The sequence below is a fragment of the Melanotaenia boesemani genome, chromosome 10 (assembly GCF_017639745.1).
Source record: "Melanotaenia boesemani isolate fMelBoe1 chromosome 10, fMelBoe1.pri, whole genome shotgun sequence".
Taxonomy (NCBI): Eukaryota; Metazoa; Chordata; class Actinopteri; order Atheriniformes; family Melanotaeniidae; genus Melanotaenia; species Melanotaenia boesemani.
In genome coordinates, this window is record NC_055691.1 from 14,386,808 (window position 1) to 14,412,631 (window position 25,824).

At 39.1% G+C, this 25,824-nt stretch overlaps 1 protein-coding gene across 3 annotated transcripts in view; it reads right to left on the reverse strand.

Moving 5' to 3' along the window:
• Positions 1-14,715: 14,715 nt before the first annotated feature.
• The window catches only part of met (MET proto-oncogene, receptor tyrosine kinase), a 74,905-nt gene continuing 63,796 nt past the window's right edge, over positions 14,716-25,824 (reverse strand). For all 3 annotated transcript variants that reach the window (XM_041996561.1, XM_041996560.1, XM_041996559.1), the window contains 6 exons: positions 23,887-23,967; positions 21,093-21,274; positions 20,877-20,986; positions 19,260-19,425; positions 19,037-19,173; positions 14,716-15,146 (listed from right to left, as the gene is read on the reverse strand). In XM_041996561.1, the coding sequence (XP_041852495.1) occupies positions 14,861-15,146; positions 19,037-19,173; positions 19,260-19,425; positions 20,877-20,986; positions 21,093-21,274; positions 23,887-23,967 (962 nt within the window). In that variant the 3' untranslated portion in view covers positions 14,716-14,860. The remainder of the gene's footprint in view (positions 15,147-19,036; positions 19,174-19,259; positions 19,426-20,876; positions 20,987-21,092; positions 21,275-23,886; positions 23,968-25,824) is intronic.

The following is a 25,824-nucleotide window of genomic DNA, read 5'->3' on the forward strand; positions in this document are numbered from 1 at the left end:
GTTTCCCTTATGCATTAAATACGTTTGGACATACATTTTATTGTATTTTATTGTGATGGAGGCCTCTCCCCCTTAAAACTTATTTTTAAAAATGTTGTTCATACATGCCCTAAAACGATTTTTATGTTAGTTTAGCTCTTTATTTTATTTAATGATTACTGCATTGCTCTTTATTAGTACTACTACTTAAAAAAGGTATTTCTTTTTTATATTGGCACCATTGTTGTTATTTCAAACATGTTTTTTTTTTTGTTTGTTTGTTTTTTTTTACATATCTGTGTCAAACTTTAATTTTCTATTAGGAAGGGATGCCGATCTTATTTTTGCCTAGACGTCCATGGCATTTAGGTTCAAAGTACTGTACAATTTGAACTTAAGTATCTTCATCAAAGGTACCTGGATTGACGGACATGAGGGGAAATTTGTCACTTGTTTGTATTACTGTTGGAGATTTTGTTTATTTAGGTAGACAATAAAGAGTTGAGATAGGAAGGTCCTTTGCTGGGTTAGATCTGTGGAGTAATGTGCAGAAGCAGTTATCTGACAAGGCTTAGGATTCTAGGCAAGGCAAATTTATTTGTATAGCACATTTCATGTACAAAACAATTCAAAGTGCTTTACATAAAACATTAAAAGCATTACAGCAGGGTGCAAGAAGCAATAACAAGTGCATTAAAAACAGACCTTAAAATAAATAAAAGAAATTAAATAAAAACAGAAAGAAAAAAATAGATAAAAAGCACAAAATAAAGTTCCACTGTGAGGAATTAACAATTGTTCTAAGAAAGGAAGCAAATAAAAAACTTTTTAACCCTGATTTAAAACTGCTGAGTTTCAGCAGACCTGCAGTACAGAAAACTCAAAGGTTTTCATTGTGGAATATTTATGATCTGTCATGTGCATGTTACACTTTTTACCACTAGATGGTGAGCTAAGACAGTTTTAAATGCTGCCTCTGTTCTTTTCATCCATTCTTTCCATTGTCAAACATCCTAATGAATGAATGAAGAAACAGATGGATGGTAACAAAGAGAGCTTTGCTCAAAATAATCAAAGATAATAGGGTTATTGTTAGATGTATGATGCCTAAGTAACTTGATATTATAAGAAATATTTTTAGTACTGTTTCTGACCTGAAGTCTTGTTTGGTTTTTTGCATCCTTTAATCCAGGGGTCTCCAACTCCGGTCCTCGTGAACTACTGTCCTGCAGGTTTTAGATGTCTCCTACTACAACACATCTGTGCACAAGGCTGTTAAGAACCCAGTGATTTGAGTCGGGTGTGTTGCATCAGGGTAGAATTCAAAACCTGCAGGACAGTAGCTCACAAGGACCAGAGTTGGACTTCCATTTATTTCCAAGAGGTCTGGCTAACCCTGTCTTTTCATTCTGACCCTAAATAAAAACTAAATGACAACAAAAAAATTGTCATAAGTCGTAACCAAAAAAAATGTACATTTTACAATGTGAGGGCCTGTTTATCTCCCTGGATGGATGGAAAGTGAGTCCCTGCTCTGCAACTGAAAGTGGTCCTATCCCCATGGTGTCATCTTACATATCTAAACATCATATGCAGCCATCATAACAGATGTACATTTAAATTCACAAAAATTGCTTGACAATAATTAGGTATTTTCAAAATTGCAACTATTAAAAGAGGTACTAATTTTGTTTTTCAGGGGTGTCAAACTCCGGTCCTGGAGGGCCACTGTCCTGCAGGTTTTAGATGTTTCGCTGCTTCAAGACTGTTCAATTAATGGGTCATTGTGTAGAGATTGAGACAAGCTGGTGGATACTCTTGATCTGAATCAGTTGTATTAGAGCAGCAAAGCACCAAAAACCCACAGGACAGTGGCACACAGGGAACAGAGTTTGAGATCACAGGTTTATATCCAGCTGCTGTCTTGTACTTCAGAAAGATAGTATTGATGAAAACACAGCTATAGTTGGAAATCCCATTAAACTGTTATAATACTTTTACTTTTGAACATAAACTGGGTCAAGAAAAGAGCTTGACTTCGTGATTTGCCAGACCTCACCATACAGGATGGCCGAGGCCGCCACTAAATCTTCAGGAGTGACCCATGTACTCCTAAAGATCTCAGCAGGAACAGTCTGCTCGGTCCTTTCCTGTAAAATGCGTTTGTGTTGTGTGACCAGTCCAGTTTATTATTCAGATGAACACCCAGGCACTTGTAGGATGTCACCATCTTAGTGTCAGCTCCCTGGATGTTCACCGTGTTTATCTCTATGTTTGTGAAGTAATTTTTAAACCTGAACCACAAACTAAACATACTGAGCTAAAATTCTGTTTCTCCATGATGCTTTGCCTGTTCCCGTCTAAAACTGTTTGTTTTTAAAAGACATTGTTCATGTGATGCCAACTCTCCAGGTTTGTGTTTGCGTGGGTGGGGTCACTTTGGTACTCACTAGCCCATCTCTGCTTATCTTCAACCATCATTTTATCCATAGCTTGTCTTTGAAAGAACAGTTTTTTTTATCTTTCATTATTGACATACAGTACTTAGTTCAACTCTTTATTTTTCCAGCTGTTTCTCTTAGTATATTTAATTTAATGCAAAATCCTCATTAATTACTTCAGTTTAATGACGTTGTCTTCCCTTTTTTCTAAAAAATAGAAATTTCTGTGATTACATTTTAAATTCTAGATGATCATTTTCATCACTTAGACAACATCACCCTCCTGTGGGTCCAAGCATCAATCAGCACAAGTGGTTGAATAATCATGCTACTATATTTTGGGGATGATGAGCCATGCAGGATCAAACCAAGGGATTTAAAAGAAAACCTATAATCTTCCTAGAACTTGAATGACCTGCAGTGCAGCTATTGTGTGGACACTGGAGCTACTCATTCCCTCTGGCTACCAAAGGAACCATTGAGATTGCAATTTCTCTGCATGAGAAAAAGGGCCGCTCTATGACTCACAGTCAGCTACTGGTTAGTCACCTCAGATACTCATTACACTGGTCTCACTTGGACAATTATCGCCCAGAAGACTCAAAAGAAACCAAACCGGTGAGGCATTATGTGTGCAGAATAATGAAATGTTATATAAAGGGTGGCATAATTTAGTGTGTATCATTTTGGTTATGCCATGCTGAGTGATTGTGTCTGTTCTTCAGCCCAATGAGTGAGAAATGTCCTCTTGGCAGTGCATGAAAGTCCAAAGCCAGGGACGGTATTTCCACACCTCCAGACAGTATCTGGTGCAGTCTTTATTTGTGCTAGTTCAATTGTGGCTGTGTTGAAAGCTGAAACGAGTGCAGCAACAACATTGTACATTATTTCTTTTACCCATATAAAATAACATTTTTAACCACTCCCTGATGGCTCATTAATGAAAATTTATGAATGTTAATAACTTTGGTGGTCTACTGACACATCTGCTTCACCTGATGCATTCAGGGATGGTATTCTGCATACCTTGGTTGGAACCAGGACTTATTTGACTTTCTGCTGTCTTTCTATCATCTCCATGCAGCCTATCCATTGTCATCTGACCTCTGACGCCAGCAAGACATATTCATCCAAACAAATGCTGCTCACTGGATATTTTCTCTTATTCAGACCTTCAAAGCCACTTAAACCCTCTTTCTTTCTCATTCTAATGCTCACTTTGAACTTCAGCAAGTTGTCTTGACCATGTCTACATGACTAAATACATTCAGTTGCTGCCATGTGATTGGCTATAAGCTGTTTATGTTAAGCAGTTAAACAGGTGGAACTGTGACTGTGTGTGTATTAAACGTGACAGCATTTTATTTGCTTTGAGATTGCTGTTGTCACACAGCATGTGCTGCTACAGCAGACTTAACTTTTTTCTTGCTGAAAATGTTGAGACTTGATGTTTCACAATAACACCACTTTCACCACTTAACCTCCACACAGCCTTCTGGGACTTTGGTGCCCCACTAAGCCACAGACATGAGTTTTCAACACCAGTCTAACTGTGATCACACTCCCCTAGAATTCCTTGGTATGCCAGCACTCCCAGTCCTGATTACTGGATCTTTTCACAGAGATTATAAATTTGTGTAAATTACTGCAGTGGTTTTTGAGGGGAGTCAATTAGAAAGTCCACATTCCCGTCCTGAGCCAAGATAAAATAACAGCTGAACTCCTCTTGTGTTCTTCTCTGTGTGTACGTCAGGATCCCGTCTAAAGGGAAATAAAAAAACTTTTAAAGATTTGAATCTGCAATTATGTAATTTACCGCAGTGTATTGAAAAGGAAAAAGCATGTATGATTTAAGAGTTAAACTGTTTATGCCTCAAAGGTTATTAATGTGGATCACAGTGTCACCTGCTGCACACATAATCAAGAAGTTAGAAATATAACCCTGTGACTCCAGATTTCACAGGAAATTGTTTTAGATAATCAGAGGTCCTAATGAGTATTAAAGATCATAATGGACATTTAAATTGATTTCAGTCTCCATACAAAATATATTATCCAGACATTATTAACTGAGGACATCTACATGGCTTCATTCCAGCGTGAGCCTGTCCCTAAATAGAGGCTGAGTCATCAGACTGTAATGTCTCATGGCTCCAGTTTTGGTGAACATTTCACATTCTTTGTCTCTGTGTGCTGTGCTTGGATAGAAGAGGTTCGAAAATTGCAGCAATGTCATAAAAATCAAACCAAGTGAAGCTCAAAATCCTACATTTTTCAAAGACATCATGGCTCCCAGAGGTGCTGATTCAATGTTATTGTTCCTGAGACTTCAGTGGGATTTAGAAAACAGTTTTGTTGAGTTTCTTTTACAGCATGACTCTGAGCTCTGAATTGCAATTGCTATTTCTTTCTTTTTATTCTGAATCTTTTTAAGTCTGGCAACCCTGGTTTAATTATAAAACACATGCTTGTTGTATCTTATGAGGGGGGAAAAAAATCTCCTTATTGCCTTCAATTAACCACACCAAAGCAGTTCTAGCATGGGTTTCTTTCTCTTCACCCATCTACACTGACTTATTTTTTGCCTTACTACTTTCTTATTTGTTGTTTTATGAACTCAGATATGGAGTCAGACACTAATAGTAACTTTTCATAACCTATAAATGCCTCGAGCAGAATGCCGGTCTATGACAAATACTTCAAAGTCAGCGTGTCTTTTTTATGTGCAGAACCAGAGCCCATGTGTGATGAAAGGTGTAGAAACAAGGTAGCATCAACAGGGGGAGCTCACAACTCAAGAACAAACCCACCTGATTCAAAAAGAAAGTTATACCCTGGTGTAAATTCAACAGTCTTAACAGTGTGATTTAGATCCCTCATAGAAACTGCTGAGGGTTGCTCTGTGTGTGCATGAGTGTGTTTGGAAGGCAGGTGGGTGTATGCTACCACCTGGTGCCATCCACCTCCCTGGTTTCACTCCAGCCAGAACCTATTAACAGTTTAATGAGAGTGAGTTGACTCAGCAGGTCAGAATGGCACTGAGTGAATTAGCTTAAAATGACGATAAGAATGTGTGTGAGCGAGTTCGGTGTTCATCCAAAACACATATCCCCTGTAGATATGAAAGGAGGTTGAATGAGCTTACACTTTCTTTTTTCAGAGCGAGCGGCAACAAGATTGGCTTTAATTTCTTGTCAGATCCGAGCGATTCTAATAGTGTTTGTGTGTGTCCTTGCATGCATGTAGGCGGAATCTGGGTAAAGTGAACGTGTTAGAGCTCAGTGATCCCTTTACATGCATGCCAATGCTGCTGACTCACTTGATGACTCCTGCTGATAACCTTGCACCCATTTTACTGTAACTTTTATCAACATTTGCACCTGTCCCCTGTTTGATGACTTGTGTGGCTGCGATTTCTTTTTTTTTTTTTTTTTGATATATCACTTACAGCAGGAGACAGGCCCAGGTACAGAGCAGTCTGGGGACGAAGAATTTTAGCCTGTTCTTGTTGACTTTAGTGGGGATTATTAAAAGGGAGTGGAGATTTTGACTTGCAAGTTTAGGTTGGTTACATTTTGTTAATACCCAGAATAGACCTACACTTAGTCTGCTAAGTAGAGTCTACTTAGACTATTTTGCAGAAATGCACGTTTCAGTGTTTTGTGCTTAGGCATTTGCAGCTGACATGCTTTGATCAGGCTTGTATTGTGTGCAAGTACAAGTTTAATCATAGAAGAGTGGTATCATAGGAGGCAGTACACTGAAAGACTGAGGGTGCAGCAGGATGAAAGACATGACAAGCCCCGTGTGGCAGGAGTGAGTTGAATGGTTAGAGTAAAATGCAAAGTCAGACATGCCTCACGCTCATGTTAGCTGGGGCTTAACATGGATTTTTGCAGCAATAGTTTAAGCCTTAAGACAAAGATAGTTCATCATGATGGTTAAGATACCTACCTCCCAGTGTTCTGGAAAGTTCCACCACTGCTGTCTTCTTTCTCCTGATATAGATTATGTGTGTTTGTTTTTTTTTTCACAAAGTTGATTTGCAGCAAAAACTTGATGCATGAGAAATACACTGTAATTTCAGTGTTGTCTTTTATTGTTAAAAGAATCATATCTTTGTTGTGGAGTTTTATAAGCTGTTTTCTTTTCCAAATTTTTCCAAAATCAACATGAGCTCCCATAAGCAGCATAACAGTGATGGGCCAGCATGACATCAAGAATCCAGTTTGATGATTTAGCTGTGGCTATCTTGCCACTTTGAAATCAGATGTTGGGAGCAGATAGATCAGACTGAGAGTCATGGGAACTCTGCATGTCCATATAACAGACTTTAAACTATAATTGAGACCACTAACTATCAAAAAATGCTTACTGAAGTAACAGATTAACCCATTAAGCCCTGGTTGTATTATCAGAAAAAAAAACTAAAAAGACAAACCCTCAAGTAAATTCAGAATTGCTCCACAATAACAAGGTTAATATGCATCTTGTTGGTATCTAAGGATGTCCCGGACCTTGGAGAATGTGTTCTTTTTTTCTGATCAAACACTTTTCTTAACCGTTTAAGGCCAATTTGACTAAGTATGTTAGTCACCATCATTTAACAGAAAATAACACCAAGCTAACAACAATTCCATGCACACAAATGCTATTTATCACCTTCAGCAACAAATTCATTTATAAACATGGAAGATTAGAGTCTAAACTTTGAGCAACAGTTAAAAAAAAAAAGAAAAAAAAAAGAAAAAGCACCATTTTCTTGTTTTATTATAATTATTTTCACAGTAGGTGATTATATCAGTAATTTTTTCAGCCCTCATAAAAACCTGATTTGCCTTAAAGCAGGCATGTCAAACTGGTCCAGCAAAGGGCCGTGTGGCTGCAGGTTTTTGTTCCAGCCAGCCAAGAGCACACAGTTTGACCAATCAGCTGTCTGAAGACTGAGATCAGTTGATTGAATCAGTCAAATCTGGTGTGCTGCTGCTTGGTTGGAACAAAAACCTGCAGCCACACGGCCCTTTGCTGGGCCAGTTTGACATGCCTGCCTTAAAGAGTCAGGAAAGGAGACTTGTTTAAGACTTTTGTAAAATCTTTCCTTTGCAACCATAGGAGTTGCCCTCAAACGCTTGTCAAGGGCACTTCTGCATTAACTTATTTTTTCCAAACACGGACTTATTCAGTCTTTGCTGAAAACTCCATGTGTGTGCTCCTGTTTGCTCACATTTGGGTGAGTTGTTGCTGCATAACTGGAAGTTTCTCAAAACTCTTTTACTCAACTCAAAGTGGAGTTGCAAAAGAATGGAGAACTGCTTCAAACAGAAACGTCATAAGTTTGTGTGTATGTACGCAACCTTTTGTCGTGGGTCTGAATAATTTAAAGTGTTTTACGTTAATTTAAAAGAGCTAGATCTAAGTGAACTTGGGAACCTAGCCAAATTAGGATAAATTTATTCAAGATGCTCCTAAGAACAAAAACAATATTCTGCTGATCATGGTGTACTTAATTAAAGCTACGGTAGGAAATAACTTTTTGGCATCGATTTGCAAAAATTCCATAACAACCTTTCAACATACTGTAATTCAGTTGGTTTAAGATGAAACCGGATCTCTGCACTTCATCTATGCCCAGCGTTCAGGCTTTAGAAATGCAACTCATGACAGCAGACCTCAGACAGTTTCTGGTCTTTTCTGATTATATCAGGTGAGGGAGTATAAAAGTTACCTTGAAAAGCAAGGTTTCAGACTCCAAGTTACCTATCTTTTTTATTTATTTATTTATTTTTTTGCAAGACCAATTTGCACTGACAAATGGTAGCTAAGAGGAGTTTTTAGATGTGACGGCAGTCAGTGATAGCTGCATGTAGGTTTCTAATCACCGGCTGAGTATCTTTGGAAAGTGCAAGCATTTTCAAATTTTAAAGCTTTTGCAAATATTTTCCATGGAGTGCTTTGATAGGTTTGTAAAACAAACCGTCTGACAAGTAAATTTATAAAATGCAGGCAAACTAAGGTTTGGGTGAGTTTCATGTTTCACATAGGGAAATCTTGGTGGCAGAGACTCAACAAAAAAACTTCCCTCAGAGATTTGCTTCATATTGACATGACATCACAGTTGCTGTAGATTTGTCAGCTGTACGTCCAGCTAATCTCCCGTTCCACCACATCCCAAAGCTAATCTATAGCAGTGGTTTTCAAACTTTTTGAGCCACGACATCCAAAATAACATACATTGGTGTTTGCGACCCCCACCCCCACATGCACTTAGTGATTAATTGTGTGACGTATCAAATGGGTCATCTTACAGCCATCTTCTAAATGTAAGGATGGAAAACTGTCAGAATCCTCATAAGGAAGATAAAAGGGTTTTTGGTGGGTCATTGCTTTGACAAGGCACCCACATGCCCTAAACCAACTTCTCTTGTGAAGATAATGTCAAATTTTGATTTTTAATTTGGCATGTGTACTAACTTTGTTGTTGAAAAAAAAAGGGGGCTAATTTCAAAGGTTTATCTCTTCATTAATGGTTTTATTTTGACAGCCCTGGTAATCCCTGATGTGGTCTTCTGCTACTGTAGCCCATCTACTTCAAGGCTGGACGTGTTGTGTGTTCAGAGATGCTATTATGCATACCTTGTTTGAAACCAGTGGTTAGTCCAGTTAGGTAGGCTGTGGTGTTTAAAACAGGCTCAGTTGGTACTAAGGTTCCTAAAATGTGCTATGAAACCATTACACCATATCCACCTGCCATCTAAATGTAGCCCATCTGCATCAAGGATGAATGTGTTGTGTTTAGAGATGGTATTCTGCATATCTTAGTTGGAAACAGTGGTTATTTGACTTTCTGTTGCCTTTCTATCATCTCAAACTAGTCTGCCCATTCTCCTCTGACATCAACAAGACATTTGCAGCTCACTGGATATTTTCTCTTTTCCAGGCCATTCTCTGTAAACCCTAGGATGGTTGTGTATGAAAATCCCAGTAGCTCAGCAGTTTCTGAAATACTGAAATTTGGATGCTCATGATGTAGCAAATCCACTGAACTCAGGTTGGGCAGGCAGTTGGTCCAAGAATGAAACTCAGAAATCCTACTACTTGACACTGTCCAGCTTTTTTTGTGCGATATACAGTATATATAATCCCTTCAGTGTGCTGGGCCCATAGTTAAGGGATGGGATTACGAAGGACCAGTAATTCAAGAGCTTTACCTTAAAGATCAGCTCTTTCTTCAGTGAAGCTGACTGATGCAACACCTGCATCCTTTGCTCCCTCACTCATGTACACTAAGGTGGGACGTCCAGTTTACTTAACCCTTTAATGTTCACAGTACGAAAAATAATAATACAGTAACAATAGTTAAATGTTCAGGACTTGAAACGGTAACGGGATAACAATGATGACTTTTGATCCATACTCCCTTTTGATCTTTTAGGGATCCACCATAGGTAATGAGTGAAGAGTTTAAACAGCTAAATTCATACAGTTAAAACAATTCAAATCCGACCCCTCCCCAGTTGCTACAGGTGTGGCCCACAGTCCCCAGTCTCCCCTTCCCCATAGGTTAAGAGCCTGGGTGTCATCTTCAACAGTATATTGTCATTTCAATCTCACATCAGTAACGTTACCAGATCTGCATATTTCCACCTACGAAACATCAATTTCGCCCCTCCCTCAACCCCCACGCTGCCGCTATCCTTGTTCACAGTCTTGTTACGTCCTGTATCAATTACTGCAACTCTCTCCTGTTTGGCCTTCCTCAAAAGTCTCTCCATAAGCTTTATCTGGTTCAAAACTCAGCTGCTCGGATCATCACTAAAACCCCCTCATATCACCATATCACACCCATCCTACAGCAACTCCACTGGCTTCCAGTATTTCACAGTGTCCAGTTCAAACTTCTCCTCTATACCTTTAAGGCCATCCATAACCTCACCCCTCCATATCTGTCCGTTAACCTCCACATTGCCACCCCATCTGTGCCCCCTGCCCGCCTCAGCACCACGGGGAGCTGAGCCTTCAGTTGCTCTGCTCCCCAGCTCTGGAACTCTGCTACCAGTCATCAGGAGCTCTGAAACTTACCATTTTCAAATCCAGGCTTAAAACTCACCTGTTCAAAACTGCTGTCTCATTGTACTATTCAAACTGCAAGTTTATTTTACCATTCATCCATTTCTGTATTTTTCTTACTTTCTCTTACTTCACTCCTTATGTTGTTTTTATTCCTGATTATCTTTTTAAAAACATTGTTATTTTATTGTTGTAAAGTGTCCTTGGGGGTCTTAAAAGGCGCTTTGAAATAAAATATATTATTATTATTATTATTATTATTATTATTATTATTAATTTTAAAAGGTCTAGGTGTAGCCACTAGCCTTGGAGAGTCTACTAGCTAATGCTGCATAAGTTCTGAGTCTGAACTGTCAATTAAAAAACTATTGTCCAATGGGAAATGACTTCTCAGAAGACCTCCCCATCCAAGAGGTTTGTGCCAGAAGCGCAAACAAAAAGTCAGGAAAAAAACTCTGATTAGAAATAATGAAACAGATGAAACTGATAAAATACATATTGTCAAACAAAAAAAAGACAAAGACTTTACACGACTGCTTTTTTCACTAATGTTTTTTTCTCTTAATTTCTTAATTTTTGTTCTTTCCTGATCCTTTTGGCACAAATCTAATCCTCTACAACACCTGCACTCTATTAACATGCTCAGATAATTTTGTGCTTCTTATCAGGAATCTTAGTAAATCAGTGCCCAAGAGTTTAGTATAAAAACACACACTTTACATCAACTGTTTCTTAATGTTTACTATGGAACACGTGCACTTTGGTTCAACTGCACAATACCCGTGTAGAAACCATTCATAATAATTCTACTTTTACAAAAAGTACATGAAGAAACAGGCATTAACTCTAGTAGTATAGCTTTATTACACTTACAAAATTAATTTGAAATGACATTAGAACATGTACCTTCAGGATTTTTTATAGACAACAAACACATACGCAGACAGAACAGACAGTGTTAAGCTTGACAAAGTGGTGGAGGATCACATGATCAATGTGACAGCAGTCTTTCAGTATCATGAGATGGCTCCAGTTTTTTTTTTAACATTCTTTACTGTTGACAAGAGGCTACATGAGCGTCCATAGTTTTTCACTGCGCTCCGATCTAAGTATTTACACAATGGCAGTGGTTAGTCTAGTGATGGGTTGTTTTGTGAGTCTTTGTGGCATGATTACCCACCACAGGTGCCCCGATGTCCCACGTTTTAAAGAAGAGGCTCATCATCAATACAAAAATATAACACAGCAATTTTCTTGTCATAGCAAACATTCATACCTGTCCATTAAGTGGCCCGATCACATCAACGGCCATTCAAATAAAAATAAAAAAAAAAAGAAAAGAAAAAAGAACAAGTGGTTTGCAAGTTTATGTCAAGTTAAAAAAAAAAAAACTGATCAAATGTAACCATTAAAAATCACTGAAATGATTCCAGGTAGTCATTCATTTCTATTTTTCCCAAGTCACTAAAGATAGCTGCTATTAAGCCACTCCTAAAGAAAAGGACTCTAGACGCCTCTATAATGAACAACTATAGACCTGTCTCTAACCTCTCTTTTATTTCCAAGATTATTGAAAAAGTTGTATTTCACCAGCTTCATGACTTTTTAAATGAAAGTGGAAATCTTGATAAATTTCAGTCCGGCTTCCGACCTCATCACAGCACTGAAACAGCTCTGGTCAAAGTGTTAAATGACATTAGGTTGAATACCGATTCTGGTCAAGTATCAGTCCTGGTTCTGTTGGATCTCAGTGCTGCGTTTGATACTGTAGATCACAGAATCCTGTTGCACAGGCTGGAAAACTGGGTTGGACTTTCTGGAGCGGTCCTTAACTGGTTCAGGTCCTATTTAGAAGGCCGGAGTTATTTTGTTACGATCGGCAGCTATGAATCCGAGCGAGTGGCCATGACTTGTGGAGTCCCCCAGGGGTCAGTCCTTGGACCTCTTCTGTTCAACTTGTATATGCTCCCTTTGGGTAAAATATTACAAAACTATAGCATTAGTTATCAAAGTTATGCAGATGATACACAACTTTATGTGTCTCTGTCACCAGATGACTGCAGTCCAATAGACTTAATGTGTCAGTGTCTGGAGCAAATAAACACCTGGATGAGGGAGAATTTCCTACAATTAAATGAAGACAAAACTGAGATTATTCTGTTTGGTAGCAAAGAGAAGAGGGTCAGCATTGGCAAACACCTGGAGACTCGGGCTCTTAAAATTACCAACCAAGTTCGTAACCTGGGAGTGTTGATAGACTCAGATCTGACTTTCAGCAGCCATATCAAAGCTGTCACTAAGACAGCTTTTTACCAGCTCAGAAACATCAACAGAATTAAAAGTTTAGTCTCCCAGAAAGACCAAGAGAAACTCATCCATGCATTCATCTCCAGTAGACTGGATTACTGTAATGGTCTTTTAACAGGACTTCCTAAAAAGAGCATTAAACATCTGCAGCTCATCCAGAACGCTGCTGCTAGAGTTTTAACCAGGACTAAGAGATCTGAACACATCACACCAGTTTTAAAATCTTTACACTGGCTTCCAGTCAGTCACAGAATAGATTTTAAAACCCTTCTGATCATTTACAAATCCCAGAATGGTTTAGGCCCAGAATACATCTGTGATATGTTCAGAGAATATAAACCTAGCAGAGCTCTTAGATCCAAAGACTCTGGTCAACTAGTCCAGGCCAGAGTCCAGACTAAACATGGAGAAGCAGCATTTAGCTGTTATGCTGCAAACAAATGGAACAAACTGCCAGTGGAGATTAAACTTTCCCCAAATGTAGATATTTTTAAATCCAGGTTAAAAACTTTTCTTTTCTCATGCGCCTATGCATGAAATCTGCACGGTAACTTTTTTTTAACTTATCTTGCTTTTAATCATTTTAATGTAATTTATTATTTTATTGTGATTATGTGTTGATTATGTGTTGATGCCTTTTACTATTCTAATATCTGTAATGTCTTTGTTTTATGTAAAGCACTTTGAATTGTCCTGTACATGAAATGTGCTATACAAATAAACTGCCTTGCCTTGCCTTCAATTCAGCATAGATTGAAAAATCAGAAATCCATCAAAGTATGACAGATCAAGAAAAATACATGCCAGTCTATAATTACATCCCCTCTTTAACTTGAAGTAAACTCTCATATGAGTTTTGAATAGTTAATGATATGTAACAGATGTATGACTGAATGCCTACAACAAGTTAACTCGAGACTGCTGCACTGCGCTGAAAGGAGTGGAAGCCAGCGGTTACCTTGGAAGTTCAGAAAATCTACATCTATATAAAAAGCTTTTGCAAACCCACCAGTATGGCCTTTGAACATCAAAATATTTCTTCATTGTGCCACAGTGGCCCCTTAATGCCATTATAATGCCATTACAGACCAAAGAAGAGAGGTGGCATAGTGTAGTCCCGGTGGGTGCTTCCAAACAGCATGCCAGCGTTGTAGGATCAGAGCTGAGACAACTCTGAACTCCCCTGTTACGTTTATGTACCTTCCAAACAGAACAATCCCACCTTAAACAGGCTTTGTTGAGATTTTAGCCACAAAAGTGACACAATTTATGAAGCCTTAATGAACCAAATGTGTGCTAAAAATCTTCTGGCTGCAAACTTTCCTCCCATTTCATTGCACACAGACAATAAAATGTAAGTCACTTTAAACAAATGCAGGTTAAATATACAGTAAGCAACTTGGGTTAATGCATTAACCAATAAAATCCTTAAAGATGGCTCTCATTTTGTTTTCCATCCGTCTCCCAAGAAACAGAAGCTTTCAAGTGTGAGAACTGTAGTTTTTTGTTTTTTTGCATGATTGAATAAGTTGAGAAACGTGGGGACTTTACACTGACACAGCGACGCGTTTTGTTTCAAGCACATCAAAGCGAACAGTCCCAAGATAATTATACACATACAGCTTCCAGTGATCTGCACACAGCAGCAGGCTTTTTCCTGCTTTCACACCTGCTTGCTGAAATCAACCCGAGGCAACAGATACATTTCAGGCCATTTCTAACAAATCCACATAACTGACAGTGTGTAATCTGCGTCTTAAAGGGTATGCCACCCTCCAGAAATGTGTGGGTGCAGTGGCTGATGAGCAGGAAGTCCGGCCTTGTGCTTTCCTGGGTCAGCAGGGAAAGGGAATGAAGTCGCCCTCATCATAAGGCCATGATTGAGATGATGAAAGGTCCACAATATATGTACAATGATGAACAGTCCAAGCTCTAAAAACTGTTTTTTTTTTCTCAGCATGCAGTGTCCAGTGTTTTGCAGGTACATACAGTAGTTCTCAAATCACCTCATGTTTTCTCTTCCTTTGCGTTTTCCTCTTTTTCTGAGTCTCTTCTCCTTCCTTCTCTCAGGTGCAGCAGTCTCGCTCCACATGGCACAAGAAAGGGGAGTGGCAGGGAAGGGAGGAGGAGGAGGAGGGCTCAGAGGAGGAGGAAGATGAGGAGGAAGAAGCCGTGGAGGCTAAGAGGGAGGGGTAAGGGCTCATTTTATCGATGTTGACATATGTGGTGTTGAGGAGGACGTAGTGCTCCCCACTGAAGCTGGAAAAGATGGTGGAGATGCGCGACACCAGCTCAGAGAAGGAGGGCCGCCGCTCCGGCTTCGGATGCCAGCATTCAATCATCACCGTGTATCTGAAGGAGGAGATGACACACATGACTATTTCAGAGTTCTGACAGGATTGTGTTATTCTGTTTTACCTTGTCAACGTTTGGATTTATTTTCCCAAAATGTTGCACTGTTAAATTGGACCAAAAACAAAAAAAGAAAACTAATTCTGGCTGCTGAGGTGCTGGAAAAAATACTGTGGGAAACATGGGATCTCTTGTTTTATTAAGGCTTTTGTGTTTAATGAAAGATATTAGAAATATAATAGGAGTTTAGCTCATTGCCAATCAAGGGACTTGAACTTGAGTCCTGCAAGCCCCAAGTCCACCTCTTCACCTCTAGGCCAATTATATAACAAAACACACACACACACAAACAACAAAAAACAAGCAAACAAACAAACAATAAAAACAAACAAAAAACCCCCAAAACAATACAAAAAAGCCCCCAACAAAAACAAACATTAATTAATTAATTAATTAATTAAAAATAATAATAATAAAAACCACTATTAAAAGTTGAATTTGTCATTAAAATGAAATTTTAGAAAAATTATAATAAATTTGAAAATGTATAAAAGTCTTTATGTGAAATGAAATTATATTTCCTTTTTTAATTTTTTTTAATTCGATGTACTTTTACATGTTATTACATGTTTTATGTAAATTTGTGACTATTTCTGTAATGTTATTGATATTTTTCCATATTTAAAATATCTGGGGAAAAACTTTGAATCTCTACAGAAAAACCTGTAATATTCCAGTATTCAGATAAATGTTAAAACTGAAAAATGCTACCTTTTGTGGGGGAGGGGGAAATGTGTGTTCATTGTGAACCATTACCCACTGTTGTTGCTGTAATATTTGTAGCATGGCCTTTTTTGTCAATGACTGGAGACAATGACTGGATGGCAGCACATGATGCTCTAAGCCTATAAGTGTAATTAATTATAGTATATTTTTAGAGAAAAATAAAGCCCCAATTAGAAAAAAAAGTGAAACTCTGTAAAATTATTGTCCTCTCATTTAGCATATTCAGAGCTAATTAGTAAATAGGCTAAAAATGATACTTTTCTAGCTGTTTTATCCACTCAAAGAACTTTTAAACTACAAACCACCTTCACCCATTTGTGCACACATTCAGTTATGATCTGTGATTTTTACCTATTACACAAATTCATGTAGCAACGAACACACTGGAGTGAACACAGGGTTCAGTATCTTGCCCAAAGACACTTCGACATGTGTTTTTGCTACTTTTTGTAAATATCAACATTAAAATGAGAGAATATTTCCCATGAAATAGTCAAATGTCTCAGTTTCAACATCTGATATGTTGTTTATGTTCTATTGGGAAGGAATACAATATGGATTTATAAGATTGGCTAATCATCTGATCCTGTTTTATTAACATTTTAAATGGTGCCCAGCCTTTATATGCTTATCTTTTTTAGCTCCATAACACAATAATTGGTGACAATAAGTGAAATTACAAATTCCTAGTTGTTTACAACCTGTTTACATCACAATGCTGAGACAGTAAAACGCAAAAGTGTTCTTGCATTTTGGCATCTTTACACGGTAACAGAGTTTTGAGTGGTAACTGCAAAGATTTGACAACGGCCTCCAGGGGGAAATTTTTAAGCAAGCAAGTAAACTGGAATCTTTTGACAGACATGACATCTTTCATATCATCTTGCACTCAGACCCTGCTTAACCTGCGAAAAACACAACAACAATGGCGGACCTGTTTCTGGTAGAGTATTTATGCCGTCAGCGAAGACGCAGAGGTTAAAAAACTAGCGGCTGACACGCAACACTTCTGTTGTTGTGTTTTCTGGTTTTATGGTGTGGTGCACACCTGGGTGTGCCATTGCAAAGTTTCACTGCCTACTAGAGGCCTGGCATGTGCACAACATTGTTTTTGGTCCTCTTTGCGTTGTCCCCTGCTCGGAGAAGGTTTTCATACCGCTGTTGTATGAAAGTTTGGTGGTTTGTGTGGAAACGTGTTGTAAACAAGGCCTTAGGCAGTAAACATTTTCTTCTATCTACTTCTCTGAGATCATGATATTTCTCAGTTTCTCACTTTCACTCTATAATGGAAGTTCGCTTGGACTGCCCTGGGTAGCCGGTCCCTGGCGGGGCCGGCGGCAGCTGATCTTGGCCCACTGGGGCCTGTGCCCCGGGACCGTGGGGGGCTCTTGCTGGGGCTCTCCTCTGCCGCCCTTCGGGTGGGGCTGGAGTCGTCTTTGTGGTGGGGTGGCTTGGTTTGGTGCTCCGGGTCTGCTGCTGAGGGCCCGGCCCAGGCCCTGGGCTGCCTCTGGCCTCTGTGGAGGCGTGGTCGCATTTGCATGATCTCACTCACCACTCTTCATCACTGATCACTCCTTGTTTCTCATGCTGACACAGTCACTGAGTTGTCTAGTGGGTTTTTAATACTAAGCGATAATTATTAAATTTTTTTTTTTGTATTTTTCCTGTGAGTTAGTATCTGGTCGCTGTTATGTCTTTTTGATTTGGTTATTATTTAAAAACTCTTAATCACTGGCAGCCCTGTTTTTTTTTTTTCTGTGTGTGTGTTTCTGCTTTTGTAAAAGTTGTAGGAAATTTTCTGGTGTGTTCATGTACAGGTGTAACAGTTTGTTTTCTGGTGATGGTGTGGATTGTAGGGTCGTTTCCTTCTGTCTGTGATCTTTTTGTCTCCTTGCTTCTTTCCCTTTTGCTCTCTTTGCTATTTTCCATCTTTTTCTGTCCCCTCCGATCAGGTCCAGCAAGATTACATAGATTCCGTGATTCAAAGTAAATAAATTAATCACATTATCAAGAGGAGCCTTACCCATAGGCCTCCCCTTGGCAGAGCAAATTTGTTCAGCACGATACAGCAACCAGATTATCATTTTGCTTGCTATGATGCTGGACAGGACAAGTTAAAAAAAAAAAAAAAAAGAGAATCAAGATAAAATAAGCCCAAAGCTTCACATGGCATCTGTCAGAGTTTGCTGTTAGCCAGAGCACCCTCAGAACTATCAGCAGTGAAGAACTGCGGGAATGTTTGCAGACGTATTTCACCATGTCTTAGTTTGGGCCTCTTGCCTCCCTCTCATTTGAACACTCCTACTCCTACTGTCAGTTTCACACACAGCACACACACAGTCATGTTGGGCACCTCAGAGCATTATCTGCTCTGAATGAGATCACTCATAGCGGGTGTTTCCCGGTACCAGCGGGTCGGAGTTTTAAGCGGATAAGGAAAAGTCAGATGTGTTAAGTGAGCTGATGTGAACGCTGTACTGATGTTGACATTTTTATTTAAGTCTGCTTCTTTCCATCACTTTCTCCAAACACAGCTTTCTCGTCTCACAGTGAGGTCGGACAGACTCTGAAAACTGTCTTTGTTTACTTGATTTGTCTGGTTTGTTAAACTTAGATGTGAATATGTCCAAAGAAAACTACAAAAACAAACAAAACAGACAGGTGACCTTAGCTAACATCGGTTTGACTGATGGCTGATCTTTAGGAATACTTAGTTGCCACAGTAACGAGCATGGAACAGAACAGAAATGCAATTCTTTTATTGGGTTTCCATTTTGACTTATGGTAAAGCAAGAAAAGTGACTCTTATTTGACCCACAGATGTGATGAGATGTAACTCTTGTTGAAGTTTGTTTGAGTCTCTCGCAGATGATGATGGATGACCTAAAGTTGGAAAGCTTTATATTTATGATTTCCATTGTTTATACAGCTCTTCTACTTTTACTATTTTCCCCTGCTGCTCTGTGCTGCTATCAGAGTCACTTTTCCTGATGTACTGAAGCGCAGCTCTACAGTATATCACTCATGCTAACTGAGCCGTGGAGCTGTGCTGACGGATGTGGATGGCAGCTACGTAGTGCATGTGTGAGAGCGTGCACACTCACAGAGAATCGGGGCAGAACTCGGGCTGTAGCAGCCTCCTCCCCTGCAGGAGGAAGACGGTGATGTCGAAGGAGTTCACATCAGAGTATGGCGGAGCGCCGCGGGTCATTAATTCCCATAGCAACACACCAAACGACCACTGTGGGAAAAGTGGTGAAAGTGATACAACTGAATAGAAGTGATGAATTAAATAAGTTTCCATTTCAGATGCAATTGAGTCCTCACCACGTCTGACTTGGTGGTGAACTTGTGCGTCTGCAGGCTCTCCAGAGCCATCCATTTGACGGGCAGCTTGACGCCACTCTTGTTGTGGACACTGTAATATTCCTTGTCATAAACATCTCGAGCCAGGCCAAAGTCTGCCACCTTCACCGTATAGCTCTCATCCAGCCTATTAGCGAAAAGAACAAGTTAGTTCCTGAGCCTTTTTTTGTTTGGGTTTGTCACTCATGTTTCACATGTGCGAAGCACAACATCACACTGAACTTAAATAAAAACTTTATAACATTTCAGAAAAAAAATAAATAAAAAGGAGAACGGCTACGCTTGCAATTATTCAATTTTGACATTATCTCAAAATCACTAAGTGTGTTTTCAAAATAAGTTTATTTATCTTTATATCTCAAGAAATTAACATTTCTCTTTGTTTTCTTAAGATAACCATCTAATGTAACTGGCTGTCTTATAGTTTCTGAGACCTATTGCATCACCATATGGTAAAAACTTTTCTCAAAACCTCTGGCCCAAGATAATCAATGTGAGGTTGAAAATGAAGAGTTATACATAATTCTGTTCAGAATCTATAAGTAAAGATGTGTTATTCTGTTTTCTTATAGGCTTTCCTGAATTCTGAATTTTCTTTGTTTCATCATAGCTATTAAAGCCCCTCTACTGAACTTTAGATTTATACAATTTGGTGCCCACCAATGACGGCTAATCCAGTATCTGTCTTCCTCCTGTCTTTTCTCTGAGCTTTCTCCAACCAGTAAAAGTCAGTCTGATGTTGACTCTTGTCGTACATCTTCTGATTTCCAGGTGTTATGTGTATCTATGTTTTGTGGTGCTATAATGCAAAACAGAGCATCTGATGCACCAGGGTGGAAGATGGGAGGTGTGGTTTCTTAGCTATGGGACAAAGCAGGGAAAGGACGGCTCCATGAATGCACATAATGAGCCATCAAAATGAGTCAGAAGTCACCAATGAGACAGGTCTCCAGTCCAGGACTGATTACAATTCAGTTCAATTCAACTTTACTTTTATAGCACCAAGTCATATCAAGGCACTTTTAAAGATGCAGTCCAATCCAGGTAGAATTAATTTCAATTCACTGTCCTACAATTACAATAAAATTAAAACAAATCTGTTATATGGTCCATATTGGTCCAATTTATGATAATTGTGTTCGTATAAAGCCAAGTTTTAAAATTAACTGCCTAGATAAGGAGGCCAATGGTTTACACTGACCCAGTTCTCCATCCTGCATATGCATGGGGCAATGGGTGTTAGTGGAGAGAAAAACTCTCTTTTAACAGGAAGAAAAACCTCCAGCAGAACCAGAACCAGGGATGTCAGACATTTGCCGGCTTACAGAATCAGGAGTAATTTAAATAAAAAGACCGTACTGATGTGTATTAAGGAATTTCTCAAATGTTATACTAGTTGTACATTTTGATTTATTTTCAGATCATTTACTTAATATAAAGTTTATACAAAATATGGTAATATCTGGTATAACCTTTCGCTGACATGCCTTATTACCTTACCATGTGTCTGTTTTGTCTGTGCTGTTGCACATGTATGAAAACACTAATTTGTTTCTGAATGAAAGAACGTGAGCTCACATGCAGTTCCTGGCAGCCAGGTCTCTGTGGACAAACTTCTTACTGGCTAGATACTTCATTCCTCTAGCCACCTGCAGCCCGAAGCCCATCAGGTCCTTCACCGTTGGGTTCTATAAGACACGTTTGCCATCAAACTTTTGCACATCAGCTATAAGCGATGCAACATCTGAACAAGTAGTCTTAAATGTTCACATCTCCCCTCCTGCAACTCCTTACATGTCCCTCGTTGCGGATGAAGTTGCGCAGGTCTCCATGCTTCATGTAGGGTAGAACAACCAGCGGCGAGCCCTCTGGTGGAAGGCAGATACCCAGCAGAGAGAGGACGTTGGGGTGACTGAAGTCCTTCATAATGATCCCCTCCTTTAGGAATTGGGACACCTCCTCCAAGTCTGTGATACCTTATAACAAAAATACAAATAACTTTTATTATTTTCTAATTATGTGCAAATTTCTAGTTAAAAGGCCTTGAACCAACAGCTGTAGAGCAGCAGGAACACTGACTGCTCGGGCTAGTGGAAGATAAGCAGTAACCCTGCTCTGCTGACATCAGCGGGAAGGTCATTCTTTAGATACCTTTGTGGAATGAAGACGATGATGGACATCCAACTAAAAAAAACAACCTTTCTCAATTCCCATTTGCCAAATGCATTCCTGCTTCTGGTGTCTTGCACTTTACCCTCTTTGACTTTGCTGTAATCTTTTTATGGATGGAAGCTCTTTAAAAGGATGATTAGCCTTCAGCTTAGGTCAGACCACAACACAAAGATGCCATTAAATTCCAGAGGCTTGGTTTGAAAAGCTTTAAAACACACAGAGAATAATAACTTTATCACAGTGAGGTGGATAAATATTATCTATGATACTTTCATCATCCTTATGATCCAAAATACGACTTCAGTCATTTTCCTTTCAACTGTCACATGTAGTTTGATTAGGATAAAAGCTTCATCTCAAACTCTCAAATACAAAAAAGCCCCAAAATGATAATACTATGCCCTGTGAGTTCACTGAAAATAATTAAAATGAAAAGGCTTCAAATCCCTGTGGGCCAGATCCCAGCAGGCGGAGCTCAGTCCGTCCTATTATGGCTGGGTCTTTCCTCCAAATCATCCCAGCATCAATCTCCCTGGTCCAGCTGACAGGTTACATGATTAGGTGGAACTGTAATGCCTTGCTCACCATCAGATGCTCATTCATCACCATCATCTCAAGCTGAAAAGGGTTCCGGGCTCTTCTGAGATGAGACCTGTAATGCTATTGGGGGCGCCGTGATATCATATACCATAATACCAGCAGATGTAGGATTGAGTAATTGTGGTTGGAACATGTTTGGAGTGTGCTTATTCATTGTATGTGCTAAATAGTTTGGTAGTTTTAGTTATGCAGTGTGACCAGTTCCAGTAAGCAAGTATTTAGTCATCAAATTCTATGAATAAATGCACGAAAATCAACATTATTATCCCAGTTTTAGCTATAATCCAGGTTCACAACCTGGTTGACATGATCATGCAGGTTTTTTATACTAATACAAATTTCTCATCATCTTAATGAGCTTTATTGAATGTGAGAAATCTAAATGAGGTGTTTAAAGGAAACATATAATAGAAAAAGAACTTTTTTATGCTTTGGACCATACATTTGGAGTTAAACAATTAACTAAATGCTCAAAAAAATGACCGTGTAACTTTTTGGGTTCTTAGGTCTGAAAATATCTCATCAGCTGTTCTAGTTGAATATAAACTCCATCCAACAATTACTTACATTTTCATACCCAAATTAACCTGTAGAAGTTGGGTTTGACAATCTTTATCTAAGAAAGGCCCAACCAGGAATATTGACTTCTTGTTGAGTTTTTTAAAAACCTTTTCCTAATCCTTTTGTAATTAAATATAACATTTATCAACATCTCTACAAAAAGAAACACTAAATAGCGTTAGCCTCTAAAACCTTAACTAACACTAAAGTTGACAAGTCAGTTAAGTCTATAAATGATGGAGGAATTATGGGATAATTTTAACTCATCTGTGGTTTGGTGTTTTGAGAACCAGGACCAGTTTGGTAAATGGATAGTGAGAAGACTGTACATATGGATCAGTACCAACTGGCTGAACTACAGATGAAGAAAATGTAAGAATTTGGGTCTGTTTGGTGTGTAGTAATGTCACTTTGGTTTGCTGTGTGTGCTAGTGTGAGCTTGACGACTCTCTCTTACAGTAACAACCTGCTTCAAGGACTTTGAATTGACTTTGTGTCCACAGTCAGATTTCAATATTAGCCAATAGCTATACCATCAATCTAAAATGAGACTGACTCAAGGAAAAAAGTTGGTGCTGGTCTCTGTTACTAGAAACAGCTGTTAATGTTAGACTCTGCAAACCAGAGCAACAACGAAGCTCACAGTTTATTAAGTTTATGATAGAGGAATTGCAACATGATTTTCAAATCACCTGTGGTGTGGTGTTTTAACAGGACTAGTTTGACACATGACTGGTAGTTAAAAGACAGACTGGCCAAAACACAGATGGGGAAAACTATCTAAAATGAAGTCAGTTTGGTGTGTGGTCGTGCCAGTCTGGTTTGCCGTGTGTGCTAGTGTGAACTCTGTGGCTCTCTCTTACATTAATAACCTGAAACTAGGGCTTTAAATAAATTTGTAGACACAATTAGATTTACATGGTGGCTCAAAGCTGAATCACCAATCTAAAATTTAGAAACCCTCAGGGTAAAGAGTTTAACTAGAGACATGCCCTAAAACCAGTGGCTGTAAAAACTAGCTGTAAAAGAAGCTGTTGTCATGTATCTCTGTGCTATTTAAGCATGTCACAGTCTTTTCATTAAGACCCCAGGACATTCAGCCAACTTGTGAATAAATGTCCTCTAGCATGACACAATACCCTTGCTTGATTGCAAAAAAATAAGGCACCTCAAAAAAAAAAAAAAAAAAAAAAATCATGCCCTGACTTCTTTGGGATGTGGCTGATCTACTGAAAATAAAGAGGGCTGTACTTACGGTTTAGGGACTTGACGGCGCAGTGCTGCTTCTGCCCGTCTGGCTCGAGCAGCGTTCCGTGAAATACACAGCCGAAGTGGCCTGCAGGTTACAACATGATGAACAGCATTAGTTAGAATCAGTCAGCATTAGGGAGTTCAAAAGCTCATAAAATGTACACTTCCATGTAACATTTTCTTTAGCACACTCAAGAAACCTGTTTGTGTTTTACATAATTTATGAGATACATTATTTTCTGTTTCATTCATGTCAAGACTGAATAGAAAGAGTTGATTTTTTGCCACGGCAGCACCATAAAACAACGACTTTATAAAAAGTCCAGCCAGAAGACAGTCGGACTGTCTGTTAAAGGCACATTTCTGCAGTGTGTCTGGGTGTGTGTGAGCACACTTGGCTTGTAAATTAGAGTGATTCTTATCATATCTTCTGCTTCATGGCTTGTTGCTTGATGTGCTCACAGATCCAGTCAGTGAAGCCCCAGTTTCTAAATGTTACCCATAAATGGACACAACTGTATGGCAGCATCTAAATCACCCACTCAGACTCGGTGCTGCTAGCATCTTTACATGTCTATCTTGACTTACGGAAGTCACGTTGTGATTACAGCATTTCCAGAAATCAGATAAAAATACTTCTGCCCTCTGCTTACATATAAACCATGTAATTTCTGGAGAAGAAGGATCAAGGTGTTCATAGTGGTTTATGCGTTTCACACCTTAAAACGCAAACTCTCTCATGTTACCGACGCATTAAATCTGCCCCCTCCAAGTTACTCAGTATAAGGTTTTATTCATTAATACCCCAAGTGTCAAACCTCCTTGAAGTATTGTGCATTTTATTGAATTATATCTACTCTTTTGGTCACGGGGGCTCGCCCCAAGACTGGGGGTTGCTGCAGGAGCGAAATGAGCGCAGCGCTCTCCTATCACGTCCTTGCAGATGGCCGAGGGTGTTGGGTTACACCTCCCAACAATGGACCCTGAGAACAAATCATCCTATGCCACTTTGAAAACACCAAGTGCAGCCTCTTTTCTTCAGGGGCTAATTTAGCTGGGGGGGGGGGATGGGTGCAGAGGTGCTGCTTTCTGGGGCATTTAAGGGGTTTGGGGGTCTTTCTCCTCTTGATATTGAATTCGATCAGTGTGCCGCCTACTTAAATGCAGCTACATGAGGTTATTTTGTGTCTGCATGTCAAGCTTGTGGGTTGATAAAGCAGGTGATTAAACTCTTTGGGGGCCACTTTAGGTTTTTATAGGGTTTAACATAAATCTAACACATTAAACTAAGCGGGCGATGATAGTATCACACAGCATCAGCTGCAATATCCATGAACTGTTTGTAGGGATATCGGATTTTTATTATGTCTCATTTAGAAGCTAAGGTTTAAGTTACAAACCCTGAAGATGCTGGATGGATTATGATGCCTGCAAGTTAATGGACCTCATCATATAGCAGGAATAGCAGTTTCTTACTGAAAAACTCCAAAAGGATGCATTCAGTTTAACATTTTCTCACTTAAAATGCAGATACAGACACTCTGTGACAAGATTATAAACAGTTGCATATGTTAATAACTGTTGCAATACCCATTGTGTACTATTGAGCTGTTTACACCTATACCATTCATTTATAGCTGCTCCAAAAAGCTCAAAATGAACAGTCATGTCACCACCATCATCATTATTTCACTGTCTCTTCCAATAATGAATGTGCAGCACTGCATCCCATCTTTATATTTACAAGGCTCTGACACAGCAGGTTGTATTGATTGGATCTCTGTTACATTTTCTGCTTTGCTAGTTTATTTGTGCATTAGTCATTAACCTTTATAACTCCAAGCCATTTTTGGTCTGCCTGTTTTCTATTAAATGTAAAAATGCACACAGAGCCTTAACTGTTTTAAGCACAGTCAATATACAGACATGTTTTTTTTTCATC